Here is a 22,552-nt window from a genome sequence, read left to right on the forward strand (position 1 = left end):
TGTGGCAGACATGGGAAGGCGAGGCTACGTGGCTAGATAAGGAATCACACACTTTCCGTGGTGTCCTCAGTGTCCCCTTCCAGGCAGCATGCACCCCACCCCTTCTAGGCCTGGCTCAGTCACCTATGGCTCCCACTGGCCCAGGCCTGAGCTCTGGGAACTTATAGGTACTGGCATATGGCTCTCCAACCATTGGTGGGAACCAAATTACTCCCCCCCCCCCCCCCCCCCCCCCCCCCCACCAATCTCTAAAACCTTCTGCAGGTCACTTTCCTGACTGTGGGCAGGGAGCCCTGCGTCTGAGCAACCACTATGGCCTGGCCAACATCCACCATGGCCTTCCCAGGTTCCACCCCACCCCCTACTTTCCTTGCCCTCCCAATGACTGGGACACTAGCCCAGCTGTGGAAGCCCACAGGGCTGCCTCAGACCCCCTCCCCCTGTCGAACTGGACCCCTCAACTGCCCAGTGGAGGGCTGACAGGTACGCCAAACGCTGGTGGTGCTCGCGGCTCGGGAAGAAACCCACCCATGGGGTTAAACACCCATACAGCTCTGGGAGAAGGAAACTGACCCCACACCAAGTGACAGGAGATGCTAGGAATCCCCCAAGTCCCCTGCCTTTGCTGGGAAAACCATCAGAACAGAACAAAAGAAAGATCGCTCTGAGCCCTCATGGGAGAAGAAGCTGGGAGTGCCCCTGCATTCTGGAGACATCTGGTCCAGGAGACTCTGTTTTGGATGCCTTCAGGGATGCAACAGGGACACGACTGAGTGAGGTGGGCAGTGCAGGGACTGCTGTGGTCTGTTTCGCAGGGCATTTAGGTTGTATTCTTTGTACTTAGAAATTCTTTGCGTATTAAACTTGTAGGGAGGCTCTTCGCTTCCACAAAGAAACATGCTCTTTCCCATATTTCTTGAAGTACATGGAACTCTTGGTCAACCTCCTAGCTTCCCACTTTTGATAGAAACATTCACTTTCCCGTTAACTCCATAACGAGAAAACAGCAGCGCAAGCACAAATATGTAGCACCTGCCACTTGGATTCAACGTCAGGGAGACCTTAGGAGTGATGGGGACTGCGGCAAACAAGAGGCCACCAGCCCCTGTAGCGGAGGCAGTAGATTGCTGTCATACAGGAACTTGGCTCTAGCGTTACTAGAGGTTCTGGATTTTTTTTTTGGAGCTACTAGGAATATGAATTTTTTTAAAAAATTTATTTAATTTATTTATCTTTGGCTGTGTTGGGTTTTCATTTCTGCATGCAGGCTTTCTCCAGTTGTGGCTAGCGGGGGTTACTCTTCGTTGCGGTGCACAGGCTTCTCCTTACGGTGGCTTCTCTTGTTGTGGAGCACGGGCTCTAGGTGCACAGGCTTCAGGAGTTGTGGCACGTGGCTCAGTACTTGTGGCTCGCAGGCTCTAGAGCGCAGGCTCAGTAGTTGTGGCACACAGGCTTAGTTGCTCCGTGGCATGTGGGATCTTCCCGGACCAGGGCTCGAACCCACGTCCCCTGCATTGGCAGGCGGATTCTCAACCACTGCGCCAGGAATATGAATTTTTATGTGAAGTCTAAATTTGAAATGTTGGCAACTTTTTAAAACCTAAGAAGAAAGAGGAGAGGGAGGAGAAAGAACAACAAAGGAAATATGTCTAGAAGTTTCTAATTGGCCTGTCGGTCCCCTCTGCAACCTCTTAGGAGTCTGCACGTGTTTTCTACTGACGTTTCAATGATCCAAGCTGTTTCTCAAGCCCCCAGCCCTGGGGAAATTCTGCTGCTCTCCTTTCTCAGCCAAGTTTGGCCTGTGTGTGTGTGTGTGTGTGTGTGTGTGTGTGTGTGTGTTTTCCCCACACTCAGGGCCAGGAATTCACATGGCAGTTGGGCACACCTGCCCTTGCTTTCTGGGGTTTTCAGGCTGCCCAGGCCTCCCCATTTGGCTTCAGCCTCTCTGTCTCCCTCCCTCTCTCTCTGTCCACAGCTCTGCTAGCAGGCCAACCTCTGACAGCAGCAGCCTGCAGCCTTCCAGAAAACCATCTGCCTTGGGTGGGAGGTCTTTCCTCCTGGAGGTATGTTTCTGATTCTGAGGACACCCTGGGCCTACGAGATGTTTCTGCTCAGCTCTGCAACAGGAGATGCAACAGCCGGGAAGCGACAGCCCATTTTCTGCTCTGAGCAGCTTGGGCAGGCCCTCTAGGAACGGCAGCTCCAGGGTGGTCTTTATCGGAGACTCCAAGCCCAGGTTGTCTTCTGAACGTGCAGCCTTGCAGAAGGGCCCTATGCTGGGGTTAATGTCGTTGCCTTGAAATTCTTAATTATTTTTGAACTAATGGCCTCACATGTTCATTTTGCATTGGGATCCGCAAATTATGTAGCTGGTCCTATTCCCAGAAGATCTACCCGGCCTCCATGGGTGATGCTAAGAATTGATGTTGGAGACAGCTGGGCCTGGGATGTGGACACTCTGTCCTTCTCCAGCGTACATTGTATCCAGCCTCTGCAAGGCAGCGGGAAGGGAGGATTTGGGTGTGGGGAAAGGATGCAGGAACTGGCCCCAACCAGTCCTCCTGACAACTCATAAGGAGCAAAGGCATAGTGAGAATTCGAGGTGGGGGCGGGCAGGGGTGGGGGTGGGCGACCCAGCCTGAGGGTTGGGAGGCTGCTCTAGCTCTAAGCTCTGAGGCCAGACGATGTCCCCATGACCCCGACCTCAGGCCAATACAGCGCCACCAAAGGAAACAAAAAGGAGGCTGGGGCACAGGGACACAAGGGATCAGTGCAGTTCCCATTCACAGTGTACCTTCATCGCCGGGGGAACTTCCTTTAGATCACAGGAGCAAGTGACATGACAAGATATATTTGGCTTAAGGAACAAAACCAGAAACGTTGTACTAAAGAACTCCACTATATTCGGTATCTACTTGAAATTGAATATTTGAGCCCACTGGAATTTTTCAGGTTTTTTTTTTTTCTTGGCTGTGTTTTTAGTATTTGTAGAGGAGGTTTTACTGAGATCTTCCAGCCAACAGTGCTCTTTTCAAACACCTGGCACTAAGACAAGGTAGCAACTGTGGATTCTTAGGAATCCGCACTGTTTTGTCTATTTAACACCCTCATGAGTTCCTGGAGTCTGGAGACCTCGGTAGCGATCCCCTAGCTTGTGTGTGACTGTGGCAAAGGGTCATTCTGTCTCTGCAACTAAGCACCCTCACCGGCAAAAGCAAAATGAAGGGCTGGGTTAGCAGATGTGAGGAGGGCCTTTCCAGCTCTGCCTGCTATGGTTGAGTGAGTCTTTAATCCTTCTCATGATGGTTGTGGGGGTATGTTTGGTGTGTGTTGCTAGTAGTGAGAGCAAGTGTATTAGTTATCTACTGCCGCGTGACAAATCTCCCCAAAACGCAGAGGCTTGACACAAGAAGCATTTATTATCTCTCAGTTTCTGTGGGTCAGGAATCCAGGGTGGCCTGGCTGGGTGCCTCTGGCTCAGGATTTCTGTGCAGGCTGCCAGCAAGGTGTCAGCCGGGGAGCAAAGGCACAGTCAACTCAAGGCTCTCCTTGGGGAGTATCTACTCCCCAGCTCACTCATGTGGCTCTGGAAGGATTCTGTTTCTTGTGTTGGACTGAGAACCTCAGCTCCTCCTCGCCTGTGGGTCTGAGGCCACCCTCATTCTTTGCAATAGAGCTATAGATCTACTTGGAAAATCGCAGCTTGCTTCCCTCAAGGGCTTCAAGGGCTTCAAGCAAGAAAGGGTGTGCACAAGATGGAAACCTCTGTCTCTGTAACCTAATCTTGGAAATGGCATCCATCACCTTCTCCCTGTTCTGTTCATTAGAAGTAAATCACAGGACTTCACTAGTTGTGCAGTGGTTAAGAATCCGCCTGCCAATGCAGGGGACATGGGTTCGAGCCCTACTCTGGGAAGATCCCACATGCCGCAGAGCAACTAAGCCCGTGCGCCACAGCTACTGAGCCTGCGCCCTAGAGCCCGCGAGCCACAACTACTGAACCCGTGTGCCACAACTACCGAAGCCCGCGCGCCTAGAGCCCGTGCTCCACAACAAGAGAAACCACTGCAATGAGAAGCCCACGTACCACAACAAAGAGCAGCCCCCGCTCGCCGCAACTAGAGAAAGCCTGCACGCAGCAACGAAGACCCAACACAGCCATAAATACATAAATAAATAAAAATTAAAAAAAAAAGTGAATCACTAGGTCCTGTCCACCCTGGATGGGAGGGTTTGACTACAGGAAGCAGGGGTCACTGAGGGCCATCTTGGAGGCTGCCCACCCCAGGAGGCTGGGGACACATTTTTGGGAGGCAGAGAGAGGAGGACTCAAATCCGGGCTCTGATACACACTAGTGTATGATCTAGAAGAAATGATTTCACCCCTGGAAGCTTCAGTTTCCTCCTCTGTAAGATGGAGATGACTGTGGCCACTGCCTCATAGGGTTGTGGAAGGAGGTTTCAATGAGAAGAGGCACACGCAGGGCTCTTGAATGGTGATTAGCACAAGGTAAACCCTCGAAAAAGTGGGCTTGAGGACATTCCCGGAGGAGGCCGGAGTGACGTGCCCATTGTTTCCAAGCCAGATAAGCATTACCAGCTATTCCATGGAGATCTGCAGCCTTTGATCTATTTCTCAGAAGTCCTTCTGGCAGGCCCTGGGATGCCTTTGTGGCTGACGCCACCAGTGGGTACGTGCTGATCTCCTCTTCTTCCCTTGGCCATCCCAGTAGGACTCGGGGGCACAGGTGCAGCGGGAAGGATTAGACTGGGATTTTCCCCTATACCTACTTAGACCTCAGCCCTTGGGGGATGGAGGATTTTACCCCTGTTCCATCCTGCCATCTGTCCTGGCGAGGACTTCTTGGCTGGAGACCTTTGTGCGCCTGTCATGGGCTCATTGGTATTCTTTGCTGATCTTTCCTGGGTCCCAGATGACCTGGTGAAGGTCCTGATCACCTCTGCCAGAAGAAACTTAGCCCAAAGCCAGGCACTGAAGTGTTTTCACTGAGTGCGGCTGTCTTCTGTGCCCTCTCTCTCAGACCATCTTGCGTCCCAAATTAGACTCTCAGCTGCACCAAAAGGAAAAAGTCCGTCCTCATCCAGGGGCCATATCTCTCCCGTCTCCTCTAAGCCTCTTTCTGGGGAGTTCATGTCAAGCAGGGAGGTTTCTGCAGAAACCTGAAATGTTGCAGCTTATTCAGAATAAATAACAATAACATCAAAAATACTACGACTTGGGGACTTCCCTGGTGGTGCAGTGGTTAAGAATCTGCCTGCCAATGTAGGGGACACGGGTTCGATCCCTGGTCCGGGAAGATCCCACATGCTGTGGAGCAACTAAGCCCATGCGCCACAACTACTAAGACTGCGCTCTAGAGCCCGTGAGCCACAACTACTGAGCCCACACGCTGCAACTACTGAAGCCCGCGCGCCTAGAGCCCGTGCTCTGCAACAAGAGAAGCCACCGCAATGAGAAGCCCGTGCACCGCAATGAAGAGTAGTCCCCGCTCGCCGCAACTAGAGATAGCCTGCGCGCAGCAACGAAGACCCAACGCAGCCAAAATACTATGACTTCTAATAATAATAGGCAAACATTTACACAGCACTTACTATATGTGCCGGGCACTGTTCTAAAAACTTTAGACATTCATTTAATTCTCCCAACAACTCTGAGAGTTACATGTACTATTATTATCATCCCCATTTTACAAATGAGGAGACAGACACAGAGAAGTTAAGTCACTTACCCAAAGGCACACAGCCAATGAGTGTTGTAGGCAGGAATCAAGCTTAATGTAGTCTGGCTGCAGAGTTTGGGCTAATAACCATCATGCTACCTTGGAAAAAGTTGTCACTGAGCACACACTTCACCCCAGGGACTGTCCTTTCTAGCTCATTCAACCCTCCAAACCACTGTATCCCCATGTCCCAGCTGAGAAAACTGAGGTTTAGGGAAGACAAAGGGACTTATCCAAGATGATGTGGCTGTTCAATGCAGGGTTGGGAGTCTAACCCTCAGAAGTGAGGGGTGTTGTCTGGGGGAATGCCTTGCATGTCAGGGTTCTGGAGAATGCCTGCCTGTGGGCACAGTGGAATAGTCAACCCTTCCTTGATTACCTCCTGGACATGGGACTCAGGGAACCCTCAGCCGGGCATCTGGGGATGGGACCTCTGCTGCCCCCGGTGGCCACTGGAGGTACTTTACCTTCCTCAACTGTGGGTTGGTGGCTCCTGGGAATGAGGCCACTATGTCCACCACCACAATTTTCAGGCCCCGTGTCTCCACTTCCTATGTGTGATTTAAGAGACACAGAGAGCTATGGGCCAGTGAGTGCCCAAGATAAGAATAATGGTCACTGTTTACTGAGCGCTTCCATCTCTGTGCCAGGCACTCCGCCGGGTACTTGTTACTTAAATGTTATAATTTAATTTACCAATGCACAGAGATAGAATCATCATTGTTAAGGGTTATTTATAATATTGGATAGAGCACTTTACACATATTAGCTCATTTTTATCCTCACGACACTACATAAGTACTACCACAATCCTCACTTTATCAATAAGGAAGCCAAGGAACAGAGAGGTTTAGTAGCTTGCTTGAGGTCACCCAGTAGAACAGGATGGAGCTAGGATGTAGAGGCAAGCAGTTCTGGCTCCAGAGCCAGTTTTCTTAATTATTAGGCCACTATTTTGTATTATTATAAAAATTATTAGTATTCTGATTTTACAGTTGAAGAAACCAAGGCTTAGAGAGTGGAAGGATTTGTCTAAGGTCACACTGCTGGTAAGTTTAGACCCAGTATTTCAACCACGTCTGTCTTCATTTATTCATTCGTTGGCTCAACAAATACCGATTGTGTACCAACCATGTAGCAGGCACAGTACTGGGCTCCGGAGGTGAAGCACCATGTGGTCTAGCCTGCCATGGGGACCCGGGTGTACCAGCACGTGACACCAAGCGGGCCTAAGGCAGGCCCCTGGGGAAGACTGGTAATTTCCGCAAAGTTGAAACTATTCCTCCCTCCCCGGAACCAGGAAGGGTCTGGATTCCTAGATCACTGTTCTCCCAGTTTCATCTCCATGGCAAATACCTGCAGAATGGCTCTTACAGGGACATGGAAAAGAAAACCAATTAGACTCGGGAGAGGCTGTGGTGAGGGTCTGCGGCATGGAGTTCTAGACTTTTCTTTCTGCAACTGCCCTTTACTTACTAGTAAAGTTGGGCAAGTCGGGCCACCTTCCGGGGGCCTCAGTTTCCCCACCTGTGAAATGGGGATAAGAATACTTGCCTATCTCCCCATGACTGTCCTGTGAGGAACAAAGGAGACCAGAAGTGCGAAAGCCCACGTAACTGCAGAGGGCCAAACACCCAGGCTGAGGGGCCGGTTAAGGAACCATTTGGTTATTTGCTTGTTCATTTCTTGGGGTCTGCCTGCGTTCAGCATCTTCCATGAGTCCACTCCTGCCCTAGATGCTGTGGGGAAGGATGACAGGCTCCCGAGTGTAGAAAGGTCACGGTCCACTTGGACATTCAGATGAGAAAGGAGAACGGCTGGTAGATATGACTTTGGTTATGACTCTCTGTGCCACAGAGGCCTTACCACTGGGACAGTGACGAGCCCTTGCCACCTCCCGCCCCAAGGAAACAAAACGATCTCAAAGACCAGGCTAGCAAGTGGCTTCAATATTCTTGCAGGCAGGGTGAGCGCTGAGGCCCGGAGATGCTGGCCTGGCCTGTCCCTTTAAGGCTTAAAGTGCCAATCTCTCCTAAAGCAACAGCTCTCACAGTGGTCAGAAGCAAGTTGGAACCATGGAATAAGAACCTCGTGCAAAGGCCTGGGCCTTTCATGTGAAGGTCTCTGAGCTACCTGCAAGTAGTAATTAGGCATCTCAGCACTGAGGTGGGGTATATCTGTTCAAAGACAAAGCTGGCTTCTCCTTCGGAGAAACAGAAGTCCAGAGAGGCTCAGATACCTGTCCAGAGACACACAGCAAATCAGGGCCCAAGCAGACTGACTTCAGGAAGCCCTAGAGCAGTCGTTCTCGAAATGTGGCCCCTAGACTAGCTGTTATCAGCACCATCCCTGTGCATGTATGAGAAACGCAAATTCTCTGCCCCATCCCTACCTCCTGAGTCAGAAATTCCTGGGGTGGGGCCTGACAGTCTGTTTTAACAGCCCTCTCCATGTAACCCTGATGCTGATAAAGGTGAGGGCCACTGCCAATGCCTGGAGGAAGGACTGCTAGGTCTTCATGTCCTTCTGAGTTGCGGGGTAGGAACGAGGCAGTGGAGCAGAGCAAGGTCATTTTGTCAGCGGCTGTGGCATCACAGCTACATAACCACCCCTCCCCCACCCTGATGGCTTTTTGCACCCAGAGTCCAAACCCTAGGGGCCTCCCTTGTCAGGAGGCCACCTGCCTGGGCTCTGGGAGGCCTGTCCATACACGCCCCCGGCCGCTTTCCTGTAATTACAGGCTCTTCCTGCTTGTCTGCCCACCAGAACTCAGGCATGTCAGCCAGAGCGACTCCGGCTTCTCCCACCCTGAAGGCAGAGCATGCACGGCCTCCATCAGCACCTCAGGCTCTGTGTCCACAAGGCCTCCAGCAAAGCCAGGAACCGGCCTGACGTTGCCCCCAGCGGCCGCTGTGTGGGCTGAGCTCAGGAAGAAGATCGTTCTGCACCCTGGACATCAGGAAGTAACCTTAGGCCCTGGTCTCCGGGTTCTCAGGGCAGAAATCGGCAATGGCCCCTAGTCCCACAGGGACTAATCAGAATTTGTTTAAATTCTTTTTTCCCCAGAATTGTCCTTTAAATATCTTTGGAACTGGTTTCAGGAGGCAGATTTGTCGAACAGCTACGTGGAAGGACTGTCATCTTCCCCCTGAAGTTTCTCATTAAAACAAACAAGCAGAAATGTGTTGTCTAATGTGAAAGGAGCTGCATTCTTTTTGTTTTTAAAGATCTGACCTTTGAAAGTAGGATGTTTCTCCCAGATTAGGGGCCTGGTGGAGGGATGCTTTTGGATTCCTGGAGTTGAAGGACAACCCCACGAGCTGCTGGGTGAGCCCAGTCCCACCTCCCTTGTAAATTCAAGGCGGGGACAGGGTTTTAAACTGATACATGCCCAGGGCACCAGGCATACAGCAAGCACACACTCGGATTCGTGGATTGTTGGAAAGATCCTGAGTTCCGGCTCAGGGCCTCCTAGTTGCCTTGTGCTAAGCTTAACAAGTCCCTTCCCATTTCTTCTAAGAAAAGGATCCCATGTCTTAATAAATAACAACAGCTACCTTTCACTGTGGGCCCAGTGGTATGATAGGCCCTCTAGTGGTTTTATCTCATTTAATCCCTCAACTGCCCTATGAGAGGGGGTACTGTCGTGATACCCACTTTATTTATTTATTTTTTATTAATATTTTTTTAGGCTGCGCCGTGAGGCATGTGGCACCTTAGTTCCCTGACCAGGGGTTGAACCCATGCCCCCATGCATTGCGAGCTTGGAGTCTTAACCACTGGACCACCCGGGAAGTCCCATGATACTCACTTTAAAGCAGGGTAAACTGAGGGTAAGAGAAGGGAGCAGAGGTTGCAAACCGGTGGACCTAGAGCCACTTACTGCCTGTGAGTATGTTTTCTTTTCCTAGTATTCTACTAAAAAGCATTTAAAAAATTAGTTGCCAACATTTAAAAATTTGGATAAATTACACCAAAAAATTCAGCTATTTAGCTTTATTTTGAAAACATCAGGAGGTCTGGTGATAGAACCCCCATTCCATCCCACAGGGTAACAGTGTGTCCTCCATCCCTCAACCCCTGCTCCCTCGTTCCTGTAAGTCAGCACATGGGGGCTCCAGGCACGGAGTCCACAACCGCTGGTCTTAGGCCACAGGTGGTGATGGGCAAAGTCAGTGCTTGTCTGGGTCTGTCTGTCTGTCTATCTGTCACTGTTTGTGTATCTCACCAGTGCCCACTTCCAGGAGAACCTGATGTTAGATGAGAAGGAACACAGGACAAGGGAGTCAGGAGATGTGGGTGTTCGTTCTGTTGACTGGGTGGCCTTGGGTCAACGCTTTTCCCTCCCCGGGCCTCAGTTTTCCCATCTATACAATTCGGAGGTTGGATAAAAAGATCTCCCAGAGCCCCTCTGCTCCTATCAGCCTAAGGAAGGCTCCTCTCAGCTGCAGAGCCCGTTGGGAAACTGTCTGAGGGCTTGTAGACAGGCCAGGTGCGGGCTTGCCCACCTGAGCCGTCCTGTGGCCATGAGCACCTCTGGGCAGGGAGACGGTCTCACAAACCCAGAGCTCTGCCATCAGCACCAGCAGGGGCCAACAGTCTCACTCTTCCCAGTGATGGAAAGGCGGGTTCCACCCGTGAAGCAGCCTCCAGCATTGCTAACCTAATTACACAGAGAAAAGAGTCCATGAGGATGACCCAGACTCACCGCTCTGAAATGCAGGATTCCTGGGCTGGGAGGTGGAACCAGCTTGTCCCTGCCCAGGTCAGTCTGAGGACAAGAATGCCCGCTGGGCCCTGGGTAAGCCAGGTGGGGTTCTGTGCTGCCAAGAGGAAATACTCATTCGAGTCCCAGGAACAGAAAGCATGCATTCTTCCACCCTTCTCTTTCTTCATCCAACAAGCACGTGACAGAGGAGGAAAGTGAAGCCCAGAGAGGGGGAGTGATTGCCCAAGGTCACACAGCAAATCAGTGCCAGAGTCAGATGACAGCTCAGGCTTCTTGACCCCCTTCCTGGGGTACTTTCCATATTCTCTATCGCTTGGGAGTTTAGAACCCTCCACCTCTTTGGAATTGGGCTTCAGAAGGGGGTTGGAGTGGCCTGTGTGGGCAGAGACTGTCTGTGTAGTCCAGAGCCCTAACATGGGGCTTGTGCACAATGCCTAAGACACAAACCACTGCTGAGAGAATGGGGGACCCGTGGGCCTAGCAGGTGTGAGCCGCCCAAAGCTTATAGGTTGGAAGCTTGGTCTGTAGGAAAGGTTGCAAAGCCCACATTTGGCTCACAGACATATTCTGGTCCTCCCACAATGTTTAAAACAAATTCATGTTAGTTGCCAACACTTAAGAATCAGGGAATTTTTCTTCTTTTTTCGTTGGTTATCTCTATAGTAGTGTGTACAAGTCAATTCCAAACTCCCAGTCTATCCCTCCCCCCACCCCTCCCCCCTGGTATAAGTTCATTCTCTAAGTCTGTGAGTCTGTTTCTGTTTTGTAAATAAGAACCAGGGAATTTCACATAAAAGACAGGATTTCTGGCTTCTTTTGAAGAGTCTCAAAATCTGGCAGAAGCTGGACCACATTTCCACCTGGCCGTGGCTGGCAGGACATGGGTGCGCTCCCTCTCGTTCACCATCTCCACCATCCTTCCCGGTCTCTGTGACCTCCCTGCATGTACGTTTGGGGATTTCAACTGCCCCCCTGCCCCCCACAGCCTCCCATGCTAAAGTCACCCCCTCTCTCATCCTGGTCACTCCAGGGGAAATTCTGGTTCTCATTGGTTCTCATTGGAGGGCAGCTTTGCCCCACAGGGCACATTGGGCCATGTCTGGAGACATTTTGGGTTATCACAATCAGGGAGGGGACTTACTACTGGCATCTAAAGGGTAGAGGCCAGGGATGCTGCTAAACATCCTACAATGCACAGGACAGAACCCCAAACAAGGAATTATCTGGCCCCAAACATCGGTAGTGCTGAGGTTGAGAAACTCTGAGCTGAATCAACAGAGCCCCGGGCCAGGAACAGGATCCGGAGAGGGAGGGTCACCCATGCTGGGGACTGACTGCACACTGAGCATCATGTTAGGCAAGCGGGGAGAAAGCCAGGATGTGTAAAGTGTGGCCCTGGCTCTCTGGGTGCCCAGGGGGTGGAGGTGGCCAGCTGAGGAGGGGGCATCCGGAAATGTAGAGGAGGGGGCTCCCTCCACCAGGTACATCAGCAGGGTCTCAAGGGCAGAGGTGCAGTCAGGATGGGCAGAGATGGGGAGGTGAGCATTCTGGGCAGAGGAAACAGCCTAAGCCAAGGGGTGGTGGCAGTAGCAGATGCAGAGGCACACATCTGAGATGAGATGTCTTCTGTTAGGTGGGAGGGACGCTGGGTGGGAAGCAAGGGCATGATGTTGGAGGAGGAGATTGTGGGCAGGATGTAAGGGGTCTCCAAGTCAAGCTAAGTGGGAGAGAGAGGGCAGCCCATGGCGAATCCTTGCAAAGGTAGTGGAGTATTAACTTTGTGACCTTGGAGAAATCACTTTAATTCTCAGAGCCTCAGTTTCCTCATCTGTTCAATGGGATAATAAGAGTGATTAAAAACTATCACATGTAGAACTCACCATTTGCCAAGGCACTGAACTATATCTGATGTATTTAATCCTCAGAGAAGCCCTACAAAGTATATAGCACTATTATTTCCAATTGTAAGGCAGAGGAAACTTCAAGATATGGATAGGTAAAACAACTTTAACTTTCCCAAGGATACTACTAGTAAGGAACAAAGGTGAGATTTGAACCTAGGCAGTCTGGCTCCAGCACATGCTCTTAGTTGTTCTGCTATTCTGTCTCTCTAGAACCTTCTGGGTGAGTTGTCCTTAAGAATAAATGAAATGCTCCTCTTTTCTCTTGTCCGCCATCATACGTGCGGTTGAATTTGCTCTCGCCATGTCTTCCCACAAGACTTTCAGGATCAAGCGATTCCTGGCCAAGAAACAAAAGCAGAATCGTCCCATTCCCCAATGGATTCAAATGAAAACTGGTAATAAAATCAGGGCTTCCCTGGTGGCGCAGTGGTTGAGAGTCTGCGTGCCGATGCAGGGGACACAGGTTCATGCCCCGGTCCGGGAAGATCCCACATGCCGCGGAGCGGCTGCGCCCGTGAGCCATGGCCGCTGAGCCTGCGCGTCCGGAGCCTGTGCGTCCGGAGCCTGTGCTCCGCAAAGGGAGAGGCCACAACAGTGAGAGGCCCGCGTACCGCAAAAAAAAAAAAAAAAATCAGGTACGACTCCAAGAGAAGACATTGGAGAAGAACCAAGCTGGGTCTATAAGGACGCTCACATATGAAGTGGTGCACATTTATGCTGTGTCAAGGTCAAGTGCGTCTTACCATATCAGAACATCACTACTGTCTGAACAGCTGCCTGTGTGATGGGAGAAATGGAACGGCTCACTCCTCTTGATCTTTCCTCACCACTGCTCACTGTCTAGCTCAGTAATAAATATGTGAAACCTTTAAAAAAAAATAAATGAAATAAAGCAGGGAAGATGCCCAGCACAATCCTGGCACTGAGTTAGTGCAGAAGCAAGTGACACATTGCATAGAGTCCCAGCCCAGGTTGATGGAGCAAAGCCCAGTTCACAACATCAACGAAGAGAGGTGCCAGAGAGGTTCTGGAGTGGGCACATCTGCTCTGTGGAGAGATGGGGGTAGAGGAAGGGTGCCCCTCCACTCAGGTGAGAAACAGCTAAGCCAGGTTTCTGGAAATGCATCTCCATTTGCAGTGCCCCCCCCCCCCACACACACCTCGCTGTCTCTTTAACACCTCCAGGACTTTGCTCACTCCATGCTCCCTGCCTGGAATGTTCTCCTTTCCGCCTCCACTAAACCCCTTCCGTCTAGTCTATCCCTTGCAACAGAGCTCAGAGGATACTTCTTTCTGGAAGCAGTTCAGGACATGCCCAGGCAGAGTAATCACGCCTTGTCTTTGTACCCAGAGCATTTTTTCAAACTCAACTTGCCTCCTGGGGCATCATCTCAGAGCAGCTCAGCCTTCACCAGCATGTCCGTCTCCTGGGGATCTTGTTAAAATGCAGATTCAGGAGTGGGGTCTGAGGTTCTGCTTTTCTAACAACAAGCTCCCAGGAGGTGCTTATATGCTGCTGGTCCAGGGAACACACTCTTGAGTCCCAAAGTCTCAGGGCACTTCCTGGGAGTCATTCGTCCTCCATGGACAGGATACTCCTCTGGGGCAGGGGCTTCATTTTATTTTTTATACAGCAGGTTGTTATTAGTTATCCATTTTATACATATTAGTGTATACATGTCAATCCCAATCTCCCAGTTCATCCCACCCCCACCCCCACCACCACTCTCCCCCCTTGGTGTCCATACATTTGTTCTCTACATATGTGTCTCTATTTCTGCAGGGGCTTCATTCTAAAGGCCAGCACGGGGGGTGGGGGGAGGAACGGAGGGAGAGTGTTGACCCATCAGTGGAGGGATGGCCAGATTGAATACTTCAATTTGACTCACAGCTTCTCTGCTTCAGCGACACCCTCCTTCCAGATCTTCAGAAGAAGGAGGCATATCAAGTGCTCCATGACTGAGGATAGCCTGGGATTATTTCATTGCCACCTACCCTCAGGGGTGAGCACCTAGGGTCGCTAGCTTGTCCCCTAGAAAAGGATGAAATCACTAGTGAGACGGTGAACACGATGATTTTTAATTTTAAAGATGTCTTGCATGCTTCAGCTAATCATTGGCACTTCCAGTTCTTACATTTTGTTTTACACTCTGTGATGCTGAAAAGATATAAACATGCCCTTTTTGACATCTTTATTTTATGGGGCCGAAAGCAAAATGGCTGAACTATACAATGAACTCTGGACTCCCGCTCAGCATCGGGCTACTTCCCCCAGGTCACCGGCCATGCAACAGCTTGCTTCTTTCCTTCCTATCTGCCCCCCACCCTCCGTTTCATTGAGACATAATTGACATATAGCACTGTGTAAGTTTAAGGTGTACAATGTGATAACTGGATATATATGTATATATTGCAAAATGTTTACCATAACAAGGTTAGTTAACACATCCTTCACCTCACACAAATACCCTTTTGTTGTTGTTGCTGTTATGGGTGAGAACATTTAAGATCTACTCTTAGCAACTTTCAAGTATATAATACTGCTAACTATAGTCACCACGCTGTGCATTAGATCCCCAGAACTTATTCCTCTGATAACTGGAAGTTTGTCTCCTTTGACCAAAATCTCCTCATTCTCTCTGCCGTCCCCACCTCCCCACCCACCAGCCCCTGGTGACCACCATTCTCTTTGTTATTGTGAGTTTGACTTATGGTTTTAGATTCCATGTGTGAGACCATATGGTATTTGTCTTCGTTTGTCTGGCTTATTTTACTTAGCATACTGTCCTCCAGGTTCATCCCTGTTGTTGCAAATGGTAGGATTTCCTTCTTTTTTTAATGGCTGAATAGAATTCATATATATACACACATATATACATACACACATATATACATATACACACACATATATACACACACATACACACGTATGTGTATGTATACACACATATACATATATACACACATATGTATGCATATACGCACACACATATATATACACACGTATGTGTGTGTGTGTGTGTGTATAGATATACACACACACACATATATATATCACAACTTTTTTTTTTTTTTTTTGGCCACACTGCTTGGCTTGCGGGATCTTAGTTTCCTGACCAGGGATTGAACCTGGGCCCTCAGCAGTGAAAGCGTGGAGTCCCAACCACTGGACCGCCAGGGAATTCCCCACAACTTCTTTATTCATCCATTGATGGACATTTAGGTTGTTTCCATGTCTTGATTATTGTAAATAATGCTGCAATGAACATGAGGGTGCGTATATTTTTTCGAGTTACTGTTTTTATCTCCTTTGGATAAATACCCAACAGTGGAATTGCTGGATCATATGGTAGCTCTGTTTTTAATTTTTGAGGAACCTCCATACTGTTTTCCATAGTAGCTCTACCTATTTACATTCCCACAGTGCATGAGAGTTCCCTTTTCTGCACATCCTTGCCAACATTTGTTATTTCTTGTATTTTTGAAAATAGCAGACTATTCTGACAGGTGTGAGGTGACATCTCATTGGGGTTTTGAGCTGCATTTCTCTGATGGTTAGTGATGTTGAGCACCTCTTCATATAACTATTGGCCATCTGAATGTCTTCTTTGGAAAAATGTCTATTCAGGTCCTTTGCGCATTTTAATATTGGATTTTTTTTTTTGCTATAGAGTTGTGTGAGTTCCTTACATATTTTGGATATTAACCCCTTAACAGATATGTGGTTCACAAATATTTTCTCCCATTCTGTAGGTTGGTTGCCTTTTCCTTTTGTTCATTGTTTCCTTTGCTGTACAGAAGCTTTTTAGTTTGATGTAGTCCCACTTGTTGATTTCTGCTTCTGTTGCTTGTGTTTTGGTGTCGTATCCAAAAAAACCGTTGCCAAGACCAATGTCAAGGAGCTTTTTCCCTTTGCTTTCTTCTAGGAGTTTTATGGTTTTATGTTTACATCCTTAATCCATTCTGAGTTAACTTTTGTGAGTGGTGTAAGAGAGGGTTCCACTTCCACTCCTTTGCACGTGAATATCCAGTTTTCCCAGCACCATTTATTGAAGAGACTGTCCTTTCCCTATTGAGTATTCTTGGCTCGCTTGTGAAATGTCAGTTGACCGGATATGCATGGATTTATTTCTGAGCTCTCACTTCTGTTCCATTGGTCTATGTAGCTGTGTTTCGGCATGGCTCACTTCTGAGCCTTGCTACCAGGCATGTTCCTGGTGACCTGCTCCAGACCCAACTCTGTCAACCATGTCAAGGAATGAAAACAAGTTTTAACATCCACTTAAGCAAAGCAATTAGGAAGGTCACCCTGCTCGGGGAAGAAAGAGTGAGAAAGAGAGAAAAAAAACCAGTATACTTTGAAGACAGTCACATCAACTGTTAAATTGTCCACCGTTCACATCCAAGTTCCACTGGGCAGTTAATGGTAAGCCGAATTCATGTGGTGTGTTATTTTCTTTTTTTTTTTTTTTTTTCAGTACTTGGGCCCCTCACTGCTGTGGCCCCTCCCGCTGCAGAGCACAGGCTCCGGACGCGCAGGCTCAGCGGCCATGGCTCACGGGCCCAGCCACTCCACGGCATGTGGGATCTTCCCGCACCGGGGCACGAACCCGTGTCCCCTGAATCGGCAGGCGGACTCTCAATCACTGTGCCACCAGGGAAGCCCCTGTTATTTTGTTATGGAACATTTGCATGAGGTATTTGCTTCATCCTTATCATTAATATTTGGTTAGCAGACCCTTGGAGTATGTTCTGGATGTGGGCCTGGGGACCTTTCTTTCTCCAGTGCAGGCCCTTGGGACTGGGTTCTGTTTTGCAGGTGGCAGCAAGACAAGCCAGCAGGACTGTTCCTACTCAAAGTGCACTTCTTGCCCCCCCAGGGAACAGCTGGCTTTGGGGCTGGTGGCACCTGCAGAAGATGCACTAATCTGGGATGGACGGAAAACAACTCCATTTGCACATGGAGAGACCCGAGCAGTGGCTTCTCCAGCAGGGAATCCGACATGCAGCACACAAGCCTGTCTGTGCTGTGACCTGGAGCGTGTGCAGACAGGTCGAATCCTGCAAGCTGATGTGCTGCACCGACAGCAGGAATGCAGCATCGCAGTGCCCGTTATAGAGCAGCTGCCATGCAGCAGGTTTTTATATGCATTTCTCTCCCCTGATCCACACAACCCAAAGTAGGGCAATTCCTGTGCCCATTTTATGAATGAGGAAAATTGAGGCACATGGGGGGAAGTAACTCCCACAAGGCCACACAGCCAGGAAATGGCTGCACTGAGGATGGAACCTGGGTCTGCCGACTCAAGACTGGGCCCCTATCAATTCTGTAGCCTAAGCGGTCCAGGTAGCTTATCACCCAGCGAACCAATCAATCAACCAGCCAACTTCCTCCTAGCATAACGAGTCACTGGGTGACTACCGGGTGCCAGGCACTGGGGACAGGGGGAGCTTGAGACGGAATCCTGCCCCAGCTGTACGACATTAAGCAGATTGCTTAACCTCCCAGGGCTTCAGCTTCCTCATTGTAAGAAGGAGCAATAACGCTGCCTCCCTCATTGGGTTAAGTGCCTTAAGTATACGTAGAGTACTCAGAACGGCATCTGCTACAGAGTAAGCACTCAATAAATGTTACCTATTCATGTGAGATTAATAGGATTGCAATTTTGTAAATTACATTTTGTTTCTGGTACAATGTTTTAAAATTGATTTTCAAACAAAGCAACTTTTTACAAAGCCTGTACCCAGGGGTAGTGGAGGGCATGCGCACCTGTCTTTCACAGGCCAGCAAGTAGATTCACACGTCACCTTCTAGCAGTCCTATCTTTAGTCACCAAGAGACAGCCAAGCAGGTCTCAGCCTCCCGTTTTCATCCTCTCCCTGCGCATCTGGCAAACGCACTGACCTCTAGTCCTCCGAGTGCCCACGGCAAAGCCTGCCTGTCCCTGCAGCCAAAGCAGGAGCGCCCCCGGGCAGGGAAAAGGGGTGCCCGCCCAGCTGCCAAGGCCCGAGGGTGCCCATCTGCAGGGCTGGGGCAAAAGGGAAATCTGTACTGGTAGCTGGCGCTCAGTGGGCTGCAGGGCCACTGAACAAAACCTGCCACTTCACAGCCTCCTTCCTGGAAAAGTATAGCTTGGATCCTGCGTTTGAGTTAACAAGGGTGCAGGTGCTGTCAGCAGTTGTTCGTGGTTTCTTCTTTTTTTCTTTTTCTTGCATCTCCTAAGCCTGGCATCCTAAGGGTTATTTATCATTTATGTGTCTACAAGGACAACTGCCTCAATGTTCTAAACCCCAAATGACGACAAAATAACAAAACCAGGACGTTTTCTGCTCCAAGGGGGTCTACCTGTCCACGCCCCTCATTCCCCGTGGGTGGGCCTCCCCCTTCTCTCGCTGAGTTTCGACAAGGACTCTTGCTGCATTCACCTGGGCTCGATGACGCCATCTTGCCGAATGGCTGTAAAGCTGGTAAAAGGGCCTGGATTTTTCTAACTCCAGCTGCGTATTAGGCTTCCTTTGGAAATAACATGGAAGATGAAAAAAAATCGCAGTTCTCAGAACTTCAGATTTTCTAGCCTATAAGGACTGTGTCCATCAAAGCATGTCCTTGGTCCCTGTTTGCCCCCAGCATCCTTGGATAGGCAATGAGTCTAAGTGCAGACACGTGACTGTTAGCACAGGCTTTCCAGGTGCTGTGAGCCTGGCTGGTCCCTGTGTCCCTATCGGGCCCAGAGAGTCGGTCGCTTCTGCACGTGCATATTATATGCAGCTGAGTAAATTGCCTTTATCAGTTTTTTTTAGCAGAAGGTGCCTGCTACCGCTGGAGACCCTCACCGTACTCTGAAGAGAGGGGATCCAAGGGTTGCCATCCTCGTAACTCCCTGTGTCATTCTACTCTCCTCAAATATGCTGGCCCTGTCTGTTGGGAGACAGACAAGGCTGAACCCGTGCCACCCTAAAGAGAGGCAGCTACGGGAACACAGATTTAATAGTCCCTTGAACCTTGACCTTGGACACTGGGCTGTGAGGGAGCTTCTCCCGCTGTGGCTGTTCTCGGGGTGTGACTTGGATGGACCCACCCACTAGCAGGCCCCGTTGGCTTCCTCTCCAAATGTATCTTGAATCCAATGGCTTCCACCCCAACTGCTGCCGCCCTGGGCTGAGCCGCCGTCATCTCTCTCCGAGGACATTGCAATAGCTTCCTAGTGGCCCCCCCCCCGCCTCCATCTTACTCCCAGTCTATCTGGTCTCCACCCAAAAGCCGGACTTATAACCAGTCAGACCTTGTGACGCCCCCCCACCTAGAACTTTCCGCTGTCTTCTCCTTGCTCTTTGGATAAGCTCTGAAGGCCCAACAATGGCATGGAGGGCGTGCTCTAACCCTGCCCCCTACCTCCACCCTCAGCTCCATCCTTTCCCACTCTGGACTTCAGTCACTGATCTCTGCTGGCCTTGTCTTGTGACTAAGCCAAGCTGCTTCCTACCTCCGGGCCTTGACACGTGTTGCACCTTCTGCCTGACTGCTCTGTCCCTGTCCTTGCCGTGCCCACGTTCCTCTCTCCGTCCAGGTCTCAGTGAGATGTCAGCCCTGGCCCCCACCACCTCACCTGGAGCAGCCCCTCTCCCCGGTCGCCACCAACTGATGACTGTGTTTTCTTTTTGTCATAGCCCTTTTCCACCTCTGAGATCATTTGCTAATGATTGTCATTTGCCCATTGGTTGTCTTTCTCCACCAGACAGTGAGCAACTTGAGGACAGGGGCCGTCTTTGTCTTGTCGTCACTGTATCTTGGCCCTTGGGACAGTGACCGGTATGGAGTAGATGCTCAATTATTTGCTGAATGAACACATTTATGGACAGTTTGTGCAACATACCCAAGTGGACACTGTATCTAACCTTGGAATCACGGCAGTCTGGGTAGGAAGACTTTCTTCTCTGAACCAACCATGCCAGCATCCCTCCCTTCTGGTGCCATCCCATTTCCAGAAAACAGAAGAAGCCAGATAGACTTCAGTGGGTAGTAGCTGCACCCACTTGCTAGGGCCTTCCTGTGAACCAGACCCTGTGCCTAAGCTCTTTACAGGCATGCAGACCTCCTGATGACCCTATTGAGTAGTAACTGCTATTGTGCCCATTTTGCAGATGGTGACATGGAGTCACTGATTGGCCTCAACTCATGCAAAGCGGCAGGACTGACTGCAGAGCCAGAGCTCTTAGCTCCTCCCCAAACGCATCTGAAAAGATATCTCGCAGGGGAGCTCGAAGCCGGCCATGGGGCAGGAGTGACGATGGCTCCTTAAGAAGCAGCTCTGATCTGGAGAAGGAATACTGTCTCTGGAGTCTCTGACGTTGCCCCCTCTTCTTGGCAGCCCCCACAGCACCACAAAACTCGAAGGTGCAGCCACCGGGGTGAGCAAACCAGAGTGAGCCCCAGGAGCACACAGGTCACCAGCCTCTGCCTCGCTGACCATCTTGGGCCTTCCTGATGAACTTGGCCTAAGTCCCACTGGCCTGATTTGAAAGCAGCCACAGGGCTGGAGCAGGGGAGGAAGAATGTGGGAAGAAAGACATTACTTTGGAGGATGGAGCGGGGCGGGCAGGAAAGTAGGATTACCGGCTGGCTTTTGTTGGCAGAGGGGAGAGGGCGGTCAGAACCTGCCACTCTGAACGCCCAGGGCGGAAATCCAGGGTCACAAAGGGAGAGTGAAATGAGGACAGAGCTTCTTAAGGGGCTGCTCTCATCCCCTGAGGGAGCAGCAGGGGCTGTGGTGTCTTGGGGACATTACAGGGGCCCGGGGGAGAGACGGAGAGGGGAAGGGAGGGGAGTGGGAAGGAGAAAGGAGGTTCAAATCCTGGTTTCATGATCTTGGCTAAAAAACTGCACTTCTCTCTCAATTTTCTTGGGACACTGATACCTACCATGTGGACAGGAAGTCACGTATGTAGTTAAAGCACCTGACCGTGGCTTGGCATATCACAGGTGCTCGGTAGTCATTCGGTCCCTTCCTATTTGCCTCCCAATCCCACATTTGGAAAAAGGAGATTGAGCCTGGGACCGAAAATGGCTTCTTTCCTTCAAATCATTCCTCATAGCCCAGATTCAAGTTCACAGGCCTCAGTGACCCTAATACCCAGGCAGAAGGCCTTGATCCTTATCAGGTCAGAGGCTGGCAATGCCTGTAGGCTCACCAGGGTAAAGGGGTTCTATAAAAGGATCACTAGGGCTGAGAGGGGACACATCGCCAGACGTGGCCACAGCCCAAAGGTCCCAGGTGCCTTGACCCTTGGCTGGCAACTTGCCTTCCTGATCCCACCTGGGAACCTGACCTAGTAGAACATTCTGTGTTCCTTGTTGCTGGGTCCCCAAGCCCCTCATTCAGCATCCACTCTTAGATGCCCCCTCTGATGATTTTAGCCACCCACAGATGGGAGACCTGAGTCACCAAGAGGGAAGGCGACAAACCCTAAATGACACAGTGACCTAGTATAGAGCTAAGGCTGGAACCCGTGTCTCCTGATCTCCAGAGCACAGTTCCTTCCACTGTCTGTGGGGGGAGCAGGTTCTGAGCCCCAAATCCAAATGCATTGTCAGCTAAAAGCTTTGATGCCACTCTTGGGAGCAAGGGGCAGTCTGGGAGATGCAATCAGATGCTGAAGCATTGCAAGTTCTGGGACATGTTGGTTTTTAGGGCCAAGGATACAGGGTCTTCCATCCAACCAATAGTTACGGAGTGGCCGCTACGTGCCATGTACTAGAGGCTGGGGATGCAAGTTCCTACCCTCTTGCTGTATTTTTTTTTTTTTTTTTTTTGCGGTACGCGGGCCTCTCACTGCTGTGGCCTCTCCCGTTGCGGAGCACAGGCTCCGGATGCGCAGGCTCAGCGGCCATGGCTCACGGGCCCAGCCGCTCCGCGGCATGTGGGACCTTCCCGGACCGGGGCACGAACCCGTGTCCCCTGCATCGGCAGGCGGACTCTCAACCACTGCGCCACCAGGGATGCCCCCTCTTCGTGTCTTTTGAAGTTGAGATCGTTCTGAAAGCTGTGCCATGTGGCCAGCCTATCACACCATTGCTGTCTCCTCTGAAAAGGACATTAAATCGGTACAAGCTTTCTGCCCAGCCCCGCACCCGTGTGTGTGTGTGTGTGTGTGTGTGTGTGTGTGTGTGTGTGTGTGTG

General features: G+C 50.4%; 2 protein-coding genes across 2 annotated transcripts in view; one reads left to right on the forward strand and one right to left on the reverse strand.

Moving 5' to 3' along the window:
• Positions 1 to 22,552, reverse strand: part of KAZN (kazrin, periplakin interacting protein) — a 471,267-nt gene that overhangs the window by 167,734 nt on the left and 280,981 nt on the right. The gene's annotated exons all lie outside the window — the stretch shown is intronic.
• Positions 12,676 to 13,058, forward strand: LOC114898465 (60S ribosomal protein L39-like). Its single transcript, XM_029227979.1, has 2 exons — positions 12,676 to 12,800; positions 13,010 to 13,058. Exons 1-2 carry the CDS (start codon positions 12,676 to 12,678, stop codon positions 13,056 to 13,058), a joined length of 174 nt encoding a protein of 57 aa, XP_029083812.1.

The sequence above is a fragment of the Monodon monoceros genome, unplaced genomic scaffold (genome assembly GCF_005190385.1).
Source record: "Monodon monoceros isolate NGI ecotype Baffin Bay Population unplaced genomic scaffold, NGI_Narwhal_1 Super_Scaffold_18, whole genome shotgun sequence".
NCBI lineage: Eukaryota > Metazoa > Chordata > Mammalia > Artiodactyla > Monodontidae > Monodon > Monodon monoceros.

Coding starts and splice junctions, on each gene's coding strand:
- LOC114898465 (XM_029227979.1), top strand. CDS start 12,676: ATGTCTTCCCACAAGACTTTCAGGATCAAGCGATTCCTGGCCAAGAAA. Junction 12,801..13,009: donor AGGGCTTCCCTGGTGGCGCA/GTGGTTGAGAGT, acceptor AAAAAAAATCAG/GTACGACTCCAAGAGAAGAC.